The sequence below is a fragment of the Pipra filicauda genome, unplaced genomic scaffold (genome assembly GCF_003945595.2).
Source record: "Pipra filicauda isolate LSUMZ 115617 unplaced genomic scaffold, ASM394559v2 scaffold196_size3971931_pilon, whole genome shotgun sequence".
Taxonomy (NCBI): Eukaryota; Metazoa; Chordata; class Aves; order Passeriformes; family Pipridae; genus Pipra; species Pipra filicauda.
The window spans coordinates 1,772,349-1,792,931 of NW_024104305.1; the positions used below are offsets into that span (position 1 = coordinate 1,772,349).

Sequence of the window (20,583 nt, forward strand, 5' to 3'; positions counted from 1 at the left end):
TATACTCCTCATGGTCTTGACAAGCAGAACAGTAAAATTAGTGTTTGGCCTCACAGAGAACCATAATGTTGGGATTGTTTTATTCAAGCACTAGGAACTGCTGGAACATTATTTGCATTGGAACAGGGATGGGACATGCATTGTCCTACTTTTTGTGTCAAAAGGTGAACTTATTCTTGCTGATGCCTCTATAGGCTTAGTGCTTTAAAACTTAGTGCTCCCTCTGAGCCATTTTTTAACCTTCCTCTCTTACATTTTTCCATTATATCCATCATAACAGTATTCTTACCTCTGGAAAATATCTTGCAACCAATTTCTACCTTCACTTAAGTAGCAGTGCAGTGCATAACTGTTCCTACAAAAGCCAGTTCATTTTGTCCACTGCTGTGTTGACTTAAATATCCAAGAACAATGCATTCATCTTTGCAGTATGTAAAATAAACTTGAATTGAGTAAAAAGTATCCTTAACAGTGATGTTTTACTCCATGATAAATTACATTTCAATTACAGATCATTCTCAAAAGTAAAATTAATATAAAAATCATATACACTTCATTTCACTTTTACTAGAATTATGAAGAGTTTTGCCCAGTTCTTTCTCTTCTGATCATTCTAAAAATGGTAACGCTTAATAATTAACTAAAAACACTTCTTAATTCATTGTTTGCATTCCATTTATCAGTGAAATATAATTCCAGAGTCTATATACAAACACTGCTTATGATTCCTGGTTCCTGAGGAAATCTCACAGAGACACAGGTCTGAAACCATAATCATGACATTATGACAACTTTATGAGTTGACATGTCAAATGCAGTTCAGCACTTACATGGGAAAAACAAAAAGGTCAGGAATTTCCCTCCAGAGTCCTGATTAAAAAAAATAACATAATAACAATGTAAAGAAGGAAGGAACAGAGAAAAAACTTCAAAATTATAATTAAGTTTTATATGAGTTTCCAAAGTTTTCCTTGACGAAAGAAAACATGTAATAAATCATAATAGTTATCTTCAATTTTACTACTTTAATAAATTATATTTATTTTCATTATTAGGGAAATGTAAAAAAAAATCCATTTTAAGAAGTTTAATAACACAGTCACATCAAAAAGAATGAGAACAATGAACATCATCTTTGTCATACCAGCTAGAAACATTTTTTCACACAAAAATATCAAGGAAAACCTAGTAACAATGTCATCATCATTACAAAGGAACACATTTCAACAAAGAATATTTCTTTCCTTGCCTATTTGCACATAATACCTGGATACTACAATACCTCCAGTCCCATTGGGAACGAACGTCTCCCACTGTTGAAGATCACCTCTTTTGGAGGGTGTCAACCTCCAGATCATTAGGAAATATAATAAATTACTATCTGACCTCGATAAAAATTCTGTGACATCTCCTTAATGAATGAGTTGTTTATCCCAGTCTCCTCTTCAGATTTCATTTTCAACAACCACACTGCACAAGAAAATCTTTTAAATGGAGGTGTGAAAGCAGCATGGACAAGTTTAACCTACCGAAGTGGGTGGCAACAGTGATGAAGATGCAGGTTTAAGCACAGGTTAGCAGTACAAATAAACACTGAAAAATCCCCTCAGGAAAAGCTCTATTAAAGGAGAGGAAAACCTGTGGTAACATATTTTTATCAACATCATTGGATTCAGTGACTTGACTAAACAAAGTAAAAGAATATTTTTTGGTACAACTGTACTTTTAGTTATCTAGTGGACACCCTACGAAGGGTTGGGTTTGTGCATCTCTCTTCTGAATAAATTTGTCCTCCACACATATAATTACCCGTATATCAATAATTTAAAAGAAAGAAATTGTCCTTGAATGTCTTTTTAACTCTTGAGCAATTTTAGAGACTGTTTGAGCCTTGGTAAATAGGCTTGCCATGATTCCTCAGAGTAAACATAACTGAACAGACTCACAATGGACAAATCTTTTTAACTAGCATCAAAACACTTTTTCCTCTTTTAATATAGCCAACAGAAAATCCTTCCTAGAATAGCAGGCACTCAGTAAACATTTTCTGCTACCACACTATAATTGTTCACATAGCAACACGCTAACACTCTCAGGAGAATTCTGTTTCTTTTTATCTACAGACTTTTCACAGACTTTAACATTAGCTGGATTCTTTTATGTCTTTTCTCTATTTGCAGAGAACTAAATAAAACAGTTATTCAAGATGCACCATATCCCTCTAACCTATCTGCTCTTACCCCCTCAATACATGAGAAAGTTTTAGAAAGTTACCTTTGGTATTTTTGTTCCTATTCTCTAAGACCACTTCCTTTTTAAAGTTATTTATGTTTTTTCCCTTTGAAATTACTGAACTGTAGACAAAGCAAGCTCTTGACTTGAACATAGTTTAGGCTTAGTAGATCTTTAAGGCTTTTGAGCCCAATGTGAACATTTGAAACACTGTTTGATGGGATATCTTTCATTTGGCCACCTACCAATGGTATTCTGATTTGCCTTGATCCTCTGGTGAGACAGGCCCACTGTGTCCACAGTGTTACAGATACTGACTTCACTCTTGCAAATCAAGCAAGCAAGCTGACCTGAGAAACCTTCCCCAAGTGCACTTTGAATTTTACAGAGTTGATGAAAAGTTCAAAAGACCTTTTTTTATAATATATAATAATGCTTGAAATTTTGAAAGATATGTCAACATATGCCGGGAAATCACCTCAAAATCCTCAGTAAACAACTGGTGAATTTTGACACGCCATGTGAGACCTGAATTCCAACTATACCTTCATGCTTCAAACTGATTCATAATTGGCTAATTTTATTCATTTTTATTAAAACTTATTTAATCGATCTATATTAGGGGGGGAAAAAACCCTCTTTGTTCAAGGTGAAACTTTGCCACTGGAGAATTACGACCATTCCAGGAAAGGCTACTCCACAGCATCCTGACTGAACCAGGAAATCAAGGAATGCAACTACAAGGCAGAAGACTTGTGATTTTTGACATTTCCTAAGTCCAAAACATTTTCTTTTTTTTTTTAAACTCACAAGACTGTCATGTTTTTTAGATAGATATTTTTCCCCTTTTCCTTTTCTGGTAATTTTTCAGGGAGCAATACCCAAAGGAATAAAAAAAATGCATTTTTGTTTTCCAAAGCTTGAAAATAACAAGCAGTTTGGAAAGACTCTTTTTGTTGTTTGATTTTGGTGTTTGGTCTTCAGTTGTTGGGGTTTTTTTAATCCCCCCAAGAGCTTAGCAAAAAAGATTGGTTTTTGAAGCAGCCTGAAATTTTAATTGCTGCTAGGAATAGCCAAACAAATAGGAAATAAAATCAATCAGAATATCAATTTTGCGCACACTGACGATCATGAAAGCTTTGCTAATTAACATCAAAAAAGGCAAAATATCTCAACTGAGCTGTGTAAATGACTAGAAAGAGAGGAAGAGCATGGGCTTCACATATTGTATCTGTTGTTAAACCTTTTCCTGTGTGCGCTGTTCACAATACAAAACAACTTGCAACACAAGATCAGGTACAATTGTGCGTTAATTTGTGTCTGTATACTATCATCAGATGTTCTGGGATTTATTTGCTTATTGAATGGAAGAATTAACAAAATCTCAAAACCATTGGTGCTATGCTTCTTTTCACATTTTCATACCATTGCTTTATGAAAAAGTAATTGCAGCATGAATATGAAGGGCTGGAAAGTTTACCACTTATCTACTTTTTAATGTGGACTCCTATCTAAGATAAGGACTAGAGTAAGTCTTTCCAGTCTTTTAAATTTACTGTCTCTTATTGAGTATTCAAGGAGCTTTAAAGATCAGCTCAGCAATTACCCCACAAATCAGTGCACCTTCGCTTCCACATTGATAAGCTTCTGCTACAGCTACCAAGAAACGGATCCTCTACAACCAGTTGTAGATATTTGATTTTTCCTTTCTATGGGGATCTTTTGGAAGATTTCTGATATAAAAGGTACACATATGCATGAATATGTACATACAACCACATAATTTTAATTTATGGTTAGTTGTATTATTATTAATAGCTTAAGAAGACGCAGATAGACAACTTTTGTATCTCACTTTCATAGTACTTAATAGTTTAAGTGATATGTTAAACTCTGGGTCCCTTGATGTTACTGGCAAAGCTTCAATTGACTTCATTGTGTGCAGAACTGAAACCCATATAGATTTTCATGCTATTTAATTTTTACTGCTTTCCTGGAAGATGTATTACTCATTGTAATCCAGTTAATGGGAAAGTTGGAAGAAATAACTCTTGACATACATTTCTTGAAATGCACTTAGTGCGTGTCCAATAAACTGTTTCAAAAATTAAACAAGGGCTACCTAACTTGCCAACTAAACACAAAGAGAAATTATGTTGCGTTAATTTCAATGTATTTTTAAACAACAAAGAGTAACACAAGGGTAACCAAAGGGAAAGTAATAGAAAAGCAGGGTGACTGAATTGAAATGAACTTATTCCTCACCTAAAGCAATCACAGGGAAGAGTTTGATCCACACTCCTGTTGACTCTGCACATGAAAATCTCAATAACTAAATCAGCATTTTCTGTAAAGGTATTAATGGTGACATTTTCACAATATTTTGTTTGCTTCTTCCACTCCTAGATACTAGGTCAGACCCTGTACATTTACTGTCTCTTATAATCCCATGATCTTTTGCTCAGAGGTTTCTATTTAGACACAAACTACGACAGACCTCAGTTTATCAGAGATTGCAGCAATCATCTCACTGTCAGCTGAACCACTGATGTCATTGTGTATTCCTTTTATGTATCTAAATGTAAATGTGATTTCTCTCTCTGTTCAAAGCTTTGAAAGGGACATTTAATGACAGAGCTAAAAATGGCAGAGGAGGATCCCTGTCTGTGGTTTCTCCCTGGCATTTTTAATGTACGTTTCCTTTTACAGCCACAGCTGCTTCAATTTTCCTGAGATTTTGCTGGAGAATCTCCTACAGAAAGGGTTTCTGCTCTAAACCACAATGTTATAAACAAATTGCTAACTACTGTGCCATGGTCTTGTGCATTACAGCTACAGCTTCCTTCTAGACAGTACAATCTTGATACACCCCATAATGCAGCCTTAAGGCTGGAGAAACCTGGAAGTCTACAAAATTTGCAGCAAAGCCACATTTTCTTTAGTCTTCTCTGTTTCCTCTCCTCTATTTCACCTTTGCTGTATTTTGAGAGGCTGCTTTTAAAAGACAACTGCAGTGACTAAAAAAAAAAAAAGGGTCAAGAGGATAAGAGTAGTAGCTAAAAGAAAGGAGGAAGAAAAAGAGAAAGAGAAAAATGTTTTAAATGAATCCTTGTATCAAAAAATATATGCCATTCACAGCTTTCCAGTGTGCAACAACTCTAAATATATACCACCAATAGGGTAAGGTCCATCTAACTCAATGTCCATACATTTACTTTTAATGGAAATAATCTGGGAAGTGCCCCCAGATGACAGGCATAGGCAATATATAAATTTTAAATTGTGCAACTCTGAATGATGATTTGTCCTTTGCAAAATGCAGCTCTCATCCTAACTCAGACTAGTAGCACAATGCTCAATGTCCTGCCCCACACCAATCTACTTTACACTGGAGAAAAGAATTTAAAGCAATTTAAAGTTGATACCAAGTGAATAAGAAACTCATAGAGACACCATATTCTGTGCTAGCAGAGTAGATGAGTACGAGCAGAAGAAAATGCCACTAAGTCATTAGAGAGGTCACTAAAGAATCCTTTTTCTTGTTTAGATCATCCTAATCTTTCCAGTTCCTAGGAAAGAGAAAATGAAAAACATATTGGACTGCACTAACCAATATCTCCAGTTTCTGTGGTGTTTGGCCAACACAGATATCAAAGAATTCCCTCTCACAGGTTGTGGCAAGCTGTACAAGCCCTACCGTGCTCCAGGGTTCCAGAGGGTAAACTGTGGTTCAGGTAGAACAAATATTCTGTGCAACTTCAAGGAGGAAGTCAGAGGTATAGATGGTCACTAAATCTTTGTCAAGTCTTCAGAACAATAACTGAACACTCCAGAGCGACTTCATGTTGTGATTTCACTAGGACTACAGCAGTAGCTCTGGAATGCTATCCAAAGGTGCAATTTACCTGGGACAAATCTTAGGAAGCATAAATCTAAAACCAGTTCTGTTTGTATTTCAACAAAGCATTTTTTGAGCCTTTTACTGATTCTTTGTACAGGACACATTTCACCTTCTCATAATTCAGCTGTTTCTAGCTACAAGTTTCTGAAATTGTCCCCATCACATGGAATCATATTTGAGTAATCCACTAAATAAAGAAAATGTATTGTTAAGATACATCTATTGTATCTACTGGAGCTACTGTGGTGGTATTACGAGAAGAAGGTGTCATTAGGCATTTACAGCTGGTTGTTTCAAAAGCACATTTCCATACCATCAGTTTTCAGGGCTACCAGATCACAAAACTTATGATACATTCATCTACATTCATTTCACTTCACATTAATAGCAAATTTAAAGAATTGTGTTGGACGCTCCAGACAAGAAAGCCTAGTTGAAGTTATTTCAATTTCATACAGTCAAGACACCAGTTTTCACCTCAGGATAATGTTATGTAGTACAACCAATATTTCAGATGCTATTGTTTCTCCATTCTATCATCTTTCCTCACATTGAAATAATCTGTGAATAGTTTAATCAGCTGCAGTAGGCTCATTTAAGTGCTATGGAAACGCAGCAAAAATGGAAGTAGCATTGCATCCTTGGAAATTAATGGAATGGAGAAAAAAAAAGTTAATTCCCAGACTATAAATATTGGTATGTCAAATGTCAGTATCTGGAGAACTGAAACAAACCAAATAATGCAAAGGAATGAAGAAGCATCTGGCCAAAATCTGTGACTTCAGAAATTAAGTTTTTAAGCACAAATAATAAAACAGAAAACCAACAATTATGGCTACGTCTACATTGCTAAGGGCACCAAGGGCATCCCCACACACCAAGCAGCGTAGGTGGCTCACACCTTGGTTCCTCAGGGCTAGTCCCTCCCAATCATCCCCCACAGTAGGAGTAGGCTACTATGGGCCCCACAGTGTGTCTTTAATTACTTGTGGGTTTATCTGGTTCAAAGGGCCTGCAATTATGCAAGGGTAGGGTCACAGCCTCTCAGGCTGATTTTAATACTTTCACACACTGTGAAAGTGTGTGGCATACCCTGCATGTGTTGTGAAAGTAGGTAAATGTATGCCAGACATGATGAGATAACACTGGAAGGCAGCTCAGGGATAACAGCAGCAAGAAGCCCTGCAATAGTACTGTCTGTGTCACTGTGAGGTGGGTTTTTGGGTGAATTATGCCCAAAACCGCACCCAAGCTTTGTAAGAACTGAATGACAGTGTTTTAAAAAATAAAAAAAACCCACAGCAGAACAAACAAACCAACCAACTCCAGGGACTGAACTGATATGCAAGCAAAGAACTGGGTGTTGGAAGTGGGCTGGGAAGACAAGTTATTTGGCTTTCTTCATGCTCCCTATATTCATTCTGACAGAGTTAAAACAGAACTAAGCTGTAAAAACATCAAGTATCAAACATAATCATTCTAAAGCTATTTGAATGAGCTAGGACATCCACAGCTATGTATTTCTTGGGTCTTGCACTTGAAGCAAAATTATATGAAGAATTTATTTTGGCACCAAAGTCGGAGCTCCAGAATAAAAGCTTAAAACAAAGATTTGTGGAACAGACCACAAGTCCTTGTTTCATTTTATTATCATACTACACTGAACACACCAATATCCAATGAATATCTGAGGACAAGTGCTATGTAGCTGCAGAACACCATTATAAATACTTTTCATCAGTAATTTCAGGACATTGGTAAGCTGAGAACATAAAAATGCTTCCATTCCTATGCTTTCACAGTGTATAGTATCAAGACCTAACTTCAAATTTGGTCTAGTGTTTTCTCTCCAGCCACTTTCCCTGTGATGCTCAGCCCACAGAAAGACCTCCACACTGGAACTCATAAGTTCGGACAGGAACATTTTATGGCTATTATTTGGTCACTTTTTAACCAGCCATCTCTGTGGGGGAAAATCCTTGAGAACAATTAAGTATCATAATAATATTTATCAAACAAAGTAGTGAAAATTTATAAGCCTCTGAGGAATGTCAGTACTGTCATATAAGCTTCTTTAGAAGATAACTCCTACTCCAGAGTGGTATTAAGGAAAGCAGATGAAGACTCACAGCTATAAATAGATCAAAGATAAGGTTTATCTTAGTCTCTACAAACTGTCTTTCTTCTCAAATACTTTGCTAAAAAATTCATTTTCAAAGGCATATAGTCAAAGTAAAAGAAAATATTTCTTCTTGAAATCATGGACTCTGAAGTGAGTTAAATGGACTCTTGTTTAGTTAGACCCTATTTTGTTCATTTAACTCTAAAACATACTTTTCCTTAATACACAATATGATGCACAATATGATCTTGCGCTTATTCAAGGTGGTGGAGCTGTAGCTCCCAAGCAGCTTCGCAGTGCAAAGTGAAAAGGCTTATTTTTGCAAAAAGGTGGCTGCCTTCACATACACACCTGAAGAAACATGGAAAAGCGCATATTTGTCCAGTGAATATTTTAAATGTGTGCTGACTGAGTATAAAACAAACCTCTGAAATTTCTCGTACTCCTTCCCAAAGCCCCACTTCATCTCTGTACGTGCTGTGACTTTTCAGAATATTTTTATGCACAAAACAGCTTTTCAAAGTCCTCCTAACTCTTGTAACTTATCTTACAAACATAAATCAATCCATGTTGGCCAAATCTTTCTTTAACAGAACTGCACCTTTAAATACCACTAATGCCAGATGGTCTCCGCATATAAAGCAGCATGAGACAACATATTAATGCTACTCAAACAAGCAACTTGTGCTAGCAGCAGACCAATGAAATCAGTCCCAGGCTGCTAATCCTCTCTGTCTCCATGGCAACATCTATTTCAGACAATTCTTCAATTTTCAAGTCAGATGAGCTTCTTGGCCCCTAAACTTCTCTATTCAGGGGATCTTCTGTTGGCAGGTACTTTTTCACTTTGTATTGGCTACTGTAATAATACAGATTTTATTTTTATCAGCTGCTTCATGGAGTATCAAGAAACAGATGCTCCTCTGTTTCTGTTTATTTATAGACTTTTCCTCTAAAGATTTTTACTGCAAGATTTTCACTGAAGGTCTGTACTATTTATTTCAACTATGGATTTGTTCCCCTAACTGTAACACATGGAAACTTCGCAAATGTTGATGTCTCTGTCTCTGACTCTACCTATCAGCACTGAAGAAAAGGAATTGGTATCTTCTTCATACTTATATGCTATCAAGGTGGATTTTTAAACAAAACAAAAAATTGTCTATCTGCAGCAGGTAAATGGCAGACAAATTCCTGATGACCCCTCACCACATGTCCATTATGCATAGCTAAGTCAGCACAAACATTGGGGCTATTTGCTACTAGGAAAAAACTGACAGGAAGCAGGTAGGAACTAATATGGCAAAGGTTGAGATCATACTTTCTAGACACCAAAAAACCCTACCAGATCATCAGGCTGCTACACTAGTAAGGATGTCTTTGCCAAGAAAATAGATCAATAAACATTGGCCAATCCAATGTCCCTTCTGATCAAACAATTCTTTTCATTCAGCTTTAAGGTAGATCATACCAAAGCATAAGTACTCAAAATGGCATCCAATGGCTGTTCTCACTGTGGGCAGGCTCTGCAGCCAGAGCAGTATCTTTCTTTGGTCATAAATCAGGCAGCTCATGCTCCATGGCCACGAGCAGCTCCATACAAAGAATGGCTATCTCAGCTTGCTCCACAGGACTTCATTTGTGAGTAAACAAGGATGTCAGATTTTGCTCATAATTCAATATTAACACCAGGAAGCAGCTAATTGCTCATGCAGTTATAAATGTCTCACTTTGGAAAACGAATTCATTAAAAACAAATGTTTACTGCCTTTGAACTGTCAACCACAGGTTTATGATTCAAGATTCTCTCTTATCTGGCCATTGTACCTACAGAGACACATCTTTAACATATGCCTTTGTACTGACCCAATCACCTGCTGTTGTGATGGGAAGATGCCGCCAATGTCATTCAGCTGGCACAACACTGGCACACTGCAAGAAACCTCCATTCAAAGGGAAGGGCACTACAGATCAAGACCTCACTTTTAGTCTAGTGTCCTTGTCTCCAGCAGTGCCCCTGAAAGCAGCAAGAGCAGTGACAACTTCAGTGTCAGGGAGCAGCTATGGCACCACGGCACATACAGGTGTTTTTTCACAGTATGGCAGAACTTCTGTTCCAAAATCCCAGCATGTCAAGCTGGGACTTGCTCAGTTTCAGCACTGTTGTTCTGCAGAGCTCCTAACTCACTCCCAATACAATACCAGCTTTCATCCTTATCCTGAGATGATACAAGCCAACCTATGGCAATTCAAAGAGCTCCATTTCCTGTCACACAGCAAATCAAACCCATCTACTCTGCTACCGTTTCATCTTTATCGTTTTACCGATAAGGATTTTTTTTCTAACCTTTTAACTACCTAGACCCTTGATGTCTTCATTTAGCTTCAGCATACCAAAATAACCTTTGCATTGAATTCACTGAACTCTGGCTATTGATGTGCAACTTACTCCAAAATGAAATATATGAAGTTTACACCCTTTACTCCGCTCATTGTAACTCTACAATCATTTCAATTACCTTACCCAGAAGCCTGAAAGTACACACTGTAGCTTTCAGTTTTGCTTGATTCCACAAAATTTTAAGAGAAATCAGTTACAAATCTTCTTTACAGTTTAATTTCCAATTCAACAGAAGAAAAACAAAACAAAAAAAAGCAAAACTCTGTGGTAATACATGCATGAGACATTTTTTTAAAAAAGAAAATGTAGGCCAAAAAAAGCTGTGGCATGATGTTTTTGGTTTTGCTTTTTTTTTAGGAGGAACATGAATTATAATAGGTATGAGGACTTCACAATATAAATTAACCTGCTGAGGAAAGATCAGAAAGGGTTAATAAATGGTATGTTTTGCTAAGCAAGCACAATAAACCACAACAAGGTACATTAGATGATGACACATGAAGGCTGGGATTCATCAGGTCTTAACCGTAAGCTCTTGCACATGTTCCTAAGTCAGAAGCCTGCCCAATGTTACCTCCTCTTGCAGTCAGCAGGGAAAACAGACATTTTCAGAGGTCACTGTAGCCCAATCTGATAACCAGTAAAAGGGAGACTAAAGCATGAATACGCATGCCCAGTATGTAGGCTTCTACATCACATACCACCTCTGAAAACAAAAATTAGGCAGAACTAAAACAGAACTAATTCTAAATTAGTTTTAATACTAAATTATTGGCTGAATCTAGTAACCACTCCACTGTTACAACCAAAAATTTCTGTTTATTCTGAAATAGAAATAGCTGTCTTGTGCTTTTCACCCTCAATGTAATTTAAAGACTTAAGATATTGATTACTAAATTATAGAATAAAAAACAGTTTCTCCTGAAAAAAAATAAAAATTATTTTAATAATGAGGTCACTTTTGAGAAATTACACACCTGCAACTTCCTGGCTTTAACAAAAAGTCTCACAAAATCTTGGGAAATACCATGCTCACTATAGACTAAGACTATAGACTTCTCACTAACTCTCTGGAGTTCATATTAATGTCTCCATAATAAAAGATCAGTTTAAGCCAAGTACAGGACAAAACAGGTTCCCCTTCTATTTTCTTTGAGAATTGCTAAGGCATTCTGCAGGTGTGAGAGGTGATGATGACTCTTTAAAAGAAATAAAAGTAATGAACTCTTTCAAAAGGAGTAGGATTGTAAAAAGCAGCCTGGGTCAGATCAACAAACTGAATATTCTGCATACTCACACTCATTTTAAGCCTGAAAAATAAAACAACAGCCTTCTGTAGAGTCATGTTTATTCTTAATAATTACAGACCTTTTTACCACAGCTTGTTTGTCCTTTGTGTTATTCCAGCAAATAAAAGATAAACTTCTGACATGCCGTAGCTGGAAGCCACAGTGTCTTCAGAGGTAGCACACAGCCGCTCAACCCTTTTTTAAATGATGTAAGAGAAAGGGGAGTCTTTAAATACCTTAGCCCGTGAAGCAATTTAGAGTGAGGGTATCTCTAGAAAACACTGCAGACTGCCTAGCACAGCCGCCCAACCACACTTACTGTGAATTTCCATTGACTTCAGTGGGAACGTGAATAGCATTAACAACTAGCTGCGAATGTGATCTATAAACGTGTCTACCTCTCTTTGATTTTCACCAGAGTTCTGTGAGCACACTTCTCTCTTGGTATTCTGCACCTCTATTTTTAGCTGAACATGAAAACTGAAATAGGACAAAATCAGAACTATCAAGGAAATAATATTTTTTCTCTTAAACAAATAATAAGGAAGAAAAATCTATTTTCAAAAAACTGCATGTTATGAAGTACATTAAAAAAAAGGAAGATATTCAAGGCTCTTAACAATAAAGCATGCCTTTAAAAAACCCACTCAGCATGCACAGAAAGCCATCTTCCTGCCAGCAAATCTTATAGCCCTCCCAAGACCTGTGTAACCTACACAGTCTACAAAGGACACTGAACACCTCACTCTGAATGCAGGCAGCATTAAAATCGTCCTGCCAGAGATGACCCCAGGCCAAATCCTGGCTGGGTGACTCCAGAGGGATACCCCAAGTGGCACTAAAGTCCATAAGGGATTTTTCTGGAAAGGTAATTACAGCTTCTCAGTCTTCTGTAGAATGCACAAGGTACAGCCAGCCCCAGATCTGCATTCCCAGCAGGCAAGTCAGTAGCATATCGCTGGTGGCGTTTGATGAGAAAGCCAGAACATCCTCACAAGCTCTGAAAGAAAATCTGTTCCCTGATGCACAAAGGAAAGAAAAAGTCCAAATGCAGGCTACATGAGTAATAGGTTTAAGCATGTTTTACTCTGCATTTTATTTTATCCATTCCTATAGAGACAGCAGCAGCTGCCCTACTCCCACTCACGATTTGGTGCTGCAGGTGCTCTTATTACCAGGCTGCCCAGACAGCAGCTCACCTTTAAAGAGGATTGCAAAACTAAGCCAGAAGAGAAGCAAAACTACAGCTGACAGAAGACGGTCAGCACAGCATCTCCTCTACTCCTGATACAAAGTGTTCTGCTTATATCCACTCATTTACAGCCTCTACTTTTATGGAGTGCAGCTGGATGAGTGTGAACTAAGTGCACAAGCATTTAGCAGCAACCAGCCCTCTACCCTTCAACATCTCCCTTCAGAAAGGGAATGCTAAACGAGAGGCCCTTGATAAAAACTGGTGTTTGCTTAAAACTCAAGCATGCAAAAATTAGGGTTGCTCTCTAATACCTGGATTTAATAACAAGCTCTTCCCATATGTAATTTGTATTAATGCTCTGCAAATACAGGAGATATGAATAGAGCCAAAGAGCTCACACGATTTTTACGTGCAGATTCAGAGCATAAGGAAAAGCACCTTTAGAAAATCAAGTGCAATTAACTGTAGATAATAAAATTAGAACAGCTGTATCTGATGATATCACCATAAGCAAGAGACGAGCTCTATACTTTCTGACATCACCACTGATACAATGCCCTGCCATCAAACCCAGCACTGCACTTACCCATCTGAAGCAGGACAGCCCATAAGACCCACAGGCAATATCCAGTGGTCTCCCCACTCTAAGACTACCATGCCCACGATGGGCTGAAATCATGGCAGCCTCCTACATGTTTTCTCCTTCTTACTGCTGTTTTTTCTCTTTTGAAAAAGAGCAGCACTTGCTCATGGTTCTCTGAAATGGTTGCAGAGTCTTTTAAATTACAGTAATTTAAAAAATATTTTAAAATAGGTTTTGTGCAACAGTGACATAAAGACGTTATGAGAAATGATTCTTCTCTCTTTATTTTGTCAGCTTTACTTATCACAATTTCTTACCACCAAAAACACTAGCTCACATGGCTGGTGCCACAGCTGAATAAGGGATCACTTCATTGACAGAAAAAAAACCAGCCATAGTTTCCGCATTAGAGGACAAATCTTGGATTTCCCCACTTATCAATATAGAGCCATGATTTTCCTTTCTCTTTTAGTCACCCTTTAATTATGTTTTTGCAGGAGGAAACACTGCAGGGCTGGGGTGTGAAAAACTGAGAGCCTCACATCTGGTGATTTGGAGGGGGGGGGGGCTAGTACAGCAGCTATAATTTGGGAAGCCAAGCAGCTTATTCAGGCTCTGTGCCAGCACTGACCCACCCAGCTCATTTCCTCATCCTGCCAAGTGGGGTCTTTGATAAAGTGATGGGTCCAAGGATTAATGTAGCTGAGTTACACCTCATAAAATCAACTGCAGTCTCACCCACAAGGCCCTGAAAATGCTCCAAGTCACAAATGCACTGCTCAACTCACGCTCAGTGTGCTCCTGCCTCACAGGTTCACAATGCTTTGTTGTGCGAAACTGCAAAATCCAAGGTGTGCAATTTTCTAGAAGATCAGTTGTCTCACTCAACTACAAATAAACCTTTTCCTTCTATCTGAAGTATTATTAAAGACGCTTGTGGGGAAAAGAATGAACGATAAAATCATTAACACTAAAAAAGCATTAAATATTTTGTTTACAAAAATGTCATTATTCTGATATTTTCAGGATTTTTGTTTCCTGTTCTCTAGCATGAACACTTTGATGAAAATGTCACAAATTTGCAGGTCATTTTTTGTCACAAAATCTATATGTTCATCCAATTTATGCAAAACTAATTTTCAGGGCCTGTATCTGTTACACATGTAACCATCCAATTAATAAGCCTTGCTTTGAGGATTTCTTCGCAAAACTAAACACTGAAAAATAAACACTATTAAAATATTAGTAGTTTATATTTTTTAAAAAGTAGGAAGCCATAGAAATATTTACCTGCAATTTTTTTATGTAAATGCAAGAAAAAAAAACCCAAAACATCCAACCTAGGAATCTTGAAAGTGTCAAAATATTTCACTTTCACATTGAAAGTGAAGTGGTAATGGAAAGGACTGATCTTCCACCTCCAAAATCAATAGTACAAATGAGCCAGAAGTGGCAGCATGCCTAGACAAGTGGCTGAACATAAACGGTGGACAAACTGCTTTTGGTATTCATCAGTTCTAAATACATTTCATTGCTATTAAAGAATACAAACATACTCAAAATGAGCTTAATTATGGTAACAAACAAAAAGCCTTTAGAGATCAGCATCCATGGGTGTTTGTTCAACAGAACATCAGATATCCAGAGCAAGAGTAGTCCATATCCTCCTGTACCTAAACTGAGGCAAAAGATTGCTTAGTTTGTCCTAGAAAAAAAAATAAAAAAATCTGTGTTTTACCATCAATTGTCCTCTGCTATCCCTTGGTGCACCATCAAGTTTCAACGACCTCTTTCTCCTCATTTTATCTGACCTTCCTGTCTACCACCTTCTGTCAACTTGGCCAATTTTTGGCAAGCACAAGGACAAAACCATATTTTCTCATGCAATCAAAGTTACTCCTAAACATTTTGATTGCTTCCAGTCTAGGTTTATGCAACACCTTCTATAAGTAACCACTGACACAGACTAATTCATCTTCCTCTCCCTTAAGGATTCTCCTCACTGACTCAAAGTGAGGTTATCTGCATGGAACACCTGCCTCAATATACAACTTGAATAAAGTTCAAATATCTTCATTTCTGGGTTGTTCAGGTTTTCCTTATTCAAGGGCTGTTTTTCCATCAGTGATTGCAGGCTCTAATCTCCCATACAGGTGCAGTATCAGCCTAAAGAAACTGCTGCCACAAAAAACAACAAACAAACAAACAAAGACAGAAAAAAAACCTTTAAAAAACAACGACCAAATAACAAGCAAACAAAACCAAACAACAACCCAAAACACAAAATGCACAAAATTGCAGAACAGTAGCCCAAACTCTGGTTGGTATGAACCACAATTGAAGCAGAGGTGTTTGAGTTTGCAGAGAAGGCACATCCTCTAAGTATTCAATGTAGCATCAGAAACTTTAGGCAGTCTCACGCTTCTGGTATTTATCATGTCCCCAGGAAGAACTCAGTAAAGGCTGAAGGCTCAGCTGGCATCTTCCAGATGACTAATTAGGGTTTCCAGGTTTTGTGAAGACACTTTGTATGATTAAGCAAGAAACCAGACTGGCTCATATGGAATCATTCTGACTTCCAGTGCAGGATTAGGACCTAAAAAAATATTCTCATAATGTATATTTACTCTGTGAAAAAAGGAGGCCCTTACAATTTGTTCCAGTGTCTTCATTCACTGAGGATTTTTTCCAGTTGCTTTGGAGGTCTAAAGCACATTTCTAAAATTTTCCTATTTCTCTCATGCATTTTTTTTCAAATGTTGCACATATACTACACATTAACTTTCAAAAACAGCTGATATTCTAAAATTAAAGTTGATTTATATGCTTGCATAGTATCAAATACATTCTCACAATGCTGCATGGCCATGTGTGATTATGCAATGGTTGCATGTATGTGCAGTATTTGATTTACTCAGTACAAAGAGTCTTTACTGATGCTCTGCGGACACCTTCCTGATCTATTTTGTCATCAACTTGCTTGCTAAGTGAACACAAACGTTTTTGTTTCACAGCTGTTCACTGGATGATTCAGGTATCATCCCTGTGTACTCACCAGGCTTCTAGAAGCACGAGCTCTCTACAGACTGTAAATCTACGAACCACAGCATATATTTTGTTCATACTTCCCTGTATTTTAAAAATAAACCCAATGACACTCAGGATATCTTGCAGGAACAGATTATGCTCAGAAATTACAACTTTTTGGCCTGTCAGGGAAAAAGAAAAAATAAGTATATGTGTGTATGTATTTGTGTCTGTGAATTTCTCTATCATTTATTAACAATAATAGATGATGATAAACTAGATTCTGATCCTGCAAGTTTTATCTCACCAAATATCCTTACTCCATTTGTTGCCCTGGGAATTAAGTAAGATGCTCAGAGTGAGCAAGGTTCCCCCCTCAGGTATGAGCAGAATCAGCCTCATATTTCCTGCCAAGGCTGATACAAGGCTCCACTTCTTTTACTGCATAGCTTAAAAAAGCTCACATAGGAAAATAAACAGTGTTGCCTTTTACTACACAGTAGAAGAAAGGGCACGTTATTAAGAAGAAAACACGTCTAATGCAACCATTGGCACAATATGTAGGTGCTTAGGCTCTATAACAAAGAAGCAGGAGTGTTATCAACGCCTTCAGAATTCTTTCAAAGGAGCGCAACATAACTACGCATGAGGTCTGGCTTGTTGCCTTTCCTGAAAAGACCCCGAGTTTCTCCCATGTGCCACTGCAGAGAGCAATAGCTCTGCACTTTTTGAGAAACTCTCAGAACCTGACAGAATGAAACTGAGGATTTAAATAAAACAATGAATTTGCTTTGGTTCAAACCCTGATTAATCCCCTCCAAAAAGCAGCATTTTCAGCATCCACCACTAAAGATTGCCAGGACTCATCACTTTCCCTGACATGTGATTTGGACGTTGCAACATGTGGTATTTTTGTCTAGAGGCCTCCCTTAGTGAGGGACCAAGCATGTTTCAGAAAAGGAATACTGTTGGATTCCCTTTTGCTTAGGCTCAATGACGAACCCTTTCTCACGTCACTGACACCAAGAGGAGAAGTGTGTCTCCAGGAAGAGCCATAGCCCCATCTCAGACTGGGCAGCATGCTCTTTTTGTCCCTCTTTCAAGCCCTCCTGGCTTAACACAACAGTCAAAAAAATGAGCTGTAGTTACTATCTCCTGATAGTAATCCAAAGCCACAGAAATGACTGTTATCATTGTATCGTGCAAATTACACAGCGGCAATAGAATAATTCTTTGCTTCAGAATCCTCACTCCTGATATCAAGATGGCAACATACCACAAAGAAATTTTTCAAATTTCACTGCAATTCCAACATTTTTCATTTCAAGATGATGTTTGCTACCCTGCCTTCCTCTTCTATCTTCCTTATGTCCAGTATCCTCTAACCTTCAAGTTCTATCTGTAGCCCTAACGCTGTAAATAAAAACATTAAGTCCCCTGAGGATGCAAAGCAAGGTTATATTCAGGTCATAAAGTAGAATATTAAACACTAATTGTATTGGCCAAATCCACGGAGACTCACAGAAGCCACATCCCTCCCTAAAAGTCACATACTTTCAGACCTGTGCTCTAACCCAGTGAGGGAAATGTGAGGACATAATTGCATGAGGCTTATGGCTGGGCCAAAGGTACTGAGCGGCTTTCACGATTAAGCCTTTTCACATAGAGACATTAGTGATACTATCGATTCTAAAACTGGAAACAATGAACTATGCACACTCGTAGGTGTAAAACAAGTGCACAGCATCAATCACATTCCCTTTGATAAAAAACGTCCCAAACCTTAAGTACACCCAACCACACATCCAGAGACATCTGCGCCGGTGCCCGCAGTGTGCCGCGGTGGGTGACACGGCCGCTGGGACACGCTGGCCGTGCCACGCCGCTCACACGCACAGTCTCCTGCTTCACGGCTTTTCCCGGTGGTGCGGTGCGGTGCGTGCGGGGAAGGGGCGGCCAGCACCTCCCCTGCCAGCGGACCCGCGCTGGGCGCCTGCTTCCAGCGCCTTCACTCCGGCTGCTGCCGCATCTCCTGACATCTCCCGGGGAATTCAGCGCGTTTCTCTCTGCAACGGGGCGCTAAATCCAATGGCAGCGGCATAAAGCCGCTTCGCGCCGGCTGCAGACGATCGCTGACCGCCGGTGCCTTTGCCGCAGCGAGGATTTTAGGGACAGCGCCCGTCCCCGCGGCAGCACCGGGCGGCAGTACCGCCCCGCCGCTACCTGCCGCCAGGTGCGGGCACCGCCGGGGCCGCCCCCCTTACCGGGCTCGTGCTCGCCGGGGCGGTCGGAGATCTCGATGACCAGGAGCTCCCGGCCCTCGGCGCTGCGCCCCACCGTGTAGATCCTGCTGATGGCGGGGCACTGCAGCCACACGGCCACCAGCGCTTCCCGCAGCTCGGCGTAGCGGTGGTACTCGAAGGAGATGCCCTCCTCGGCGCTCAGCCGCCGCCGCCGACTGGCGGCCCCCGCCGCGGGCTCCGCCGCCGCCGCCCGGCAGGCAGCGAGCACCGCGCACAGCGCCAGCACCACCCGCACCGCCATCCCGCCCGCCTGCGGCCGCGCAACTACCGCCAGCCCCGGCAGCAGGGAAGGAGGGAGGGAGCGGGAGGGAGCCCGGGGGAGGAGGGGCGGGGCGGGACCGGCCGCTCCTCCCTCTCCGCGATCCGCGGCGGGAGGTGCGGGCGCGCCCGCGGAGGGGCGGGGGCCGGGGCCGCAAGATGCGGGCGAAAGCTGCTATAGCTGTTTTCTTCAACTAGATGCGAAAAAAGCACTGGGAGAATCCGGGTGCGTGTTTTCCGCACCGCTTCATCATTTTATGCGGTCCTAGCGGGTAAACCCACTGCCACAAAGCTAAACTAACAAGAGTGATCCATGAATGATTCAGACGGTGCCATTGCAGGATAACACGAGTGTATTTGATTGACCTATGCTATAGGTCTATAGTATAACTATAAACAATCATCTGTAAGATTGCTTTGCTCATCATCTGTAAGGCGTCTTCGCTGCATCACAGAATGGAAAGGATAAAGCTGGACTTACTTTCTGATGTTGACAATCCTTAGAGAGCACATCCTAGTATGTTCAGTGGGAATGTTCCTGTGAGGAACCATCCACCATATATTAATAAACAACAGTTTCTTCTAGACCACAGATACTACAGGACTTCCAAAGCCATAATTTTTCAACCCGTTTTTATAGGCATAGCTGTTTAGATTATGTTGAAACAACCTGTAAAGGACAAGTGATAAAAGCAAAAGGCTAAATGCTAAAGAGCAACTTCCATATCAGGTTGTTGGGTTTGGGTTTTTGGTTTGGGGCTTTTTTTGTTTTTGTTTTGCTTGTTTGTTTCAGGTTTTTTTGGTTTCGGTTTCTTTGGGGGGGGGGTGTTTGTTTTTTTAAAGGACACAGACTTGCTGGAAAACTTTGAGAGGTTCAGAATTTTTAAAAGTACACATCCAATTCATCATTCTAGAAATAGACTCTTGTCCTCAATAATTTAATGCATGTTTTATTCTGATTTTTTAATCTAAAAGGGTGAGCCTCTATAACAAACCCTTCAATCAGTAATTAATACTGAATCAATTTTCAGGCAGATTCTTTAATAATCCTATGGATATTTTCCTATATTTGCAGTGTCTAGTTGCACCTAAGAAGATAATGGAAATAGTCACTTCTAGGAGAACATATTCATTGATGCTTGATGATATACCAGCTCGGAAAATGATCCAGCATCTAAAACTCAGACCTGAAAATACAACTACTACACACAAATACTTGATATAACCTATTCTTATCTTCCAGGGCTGTGACTGTCAATCCTGGATTATTTG

General features: G+C 39.3%; 1 protein-coding gene across 1 annotated transcript in view; it reads right to left on the reverse strand.

Annotated features, from left to right (window-relative positions):
* CPE (carboxypeptidase E) overlaps positions 1 to 19,309 on the reverse strand; it is a 57,029-nt gene extending 37,720 nt beyond the window's left edge. Inside the window, exon 1 of the mRNA XM_027745742.2 lies at positions 19,015 to 19,309. Coding sequence (XP_027601543.1) covers positions 19,015 to 19,294 — 280 coding nt within the window. The 5' untranslated portion in view covers positions 19,295 to 19,309. The remainder of the gene's footprint in view (positions 1 to 19,014) is intronic.
* Between the last annotated feature and the right edge of the window lie 1,274 nt (positions 19,310 to 20,583).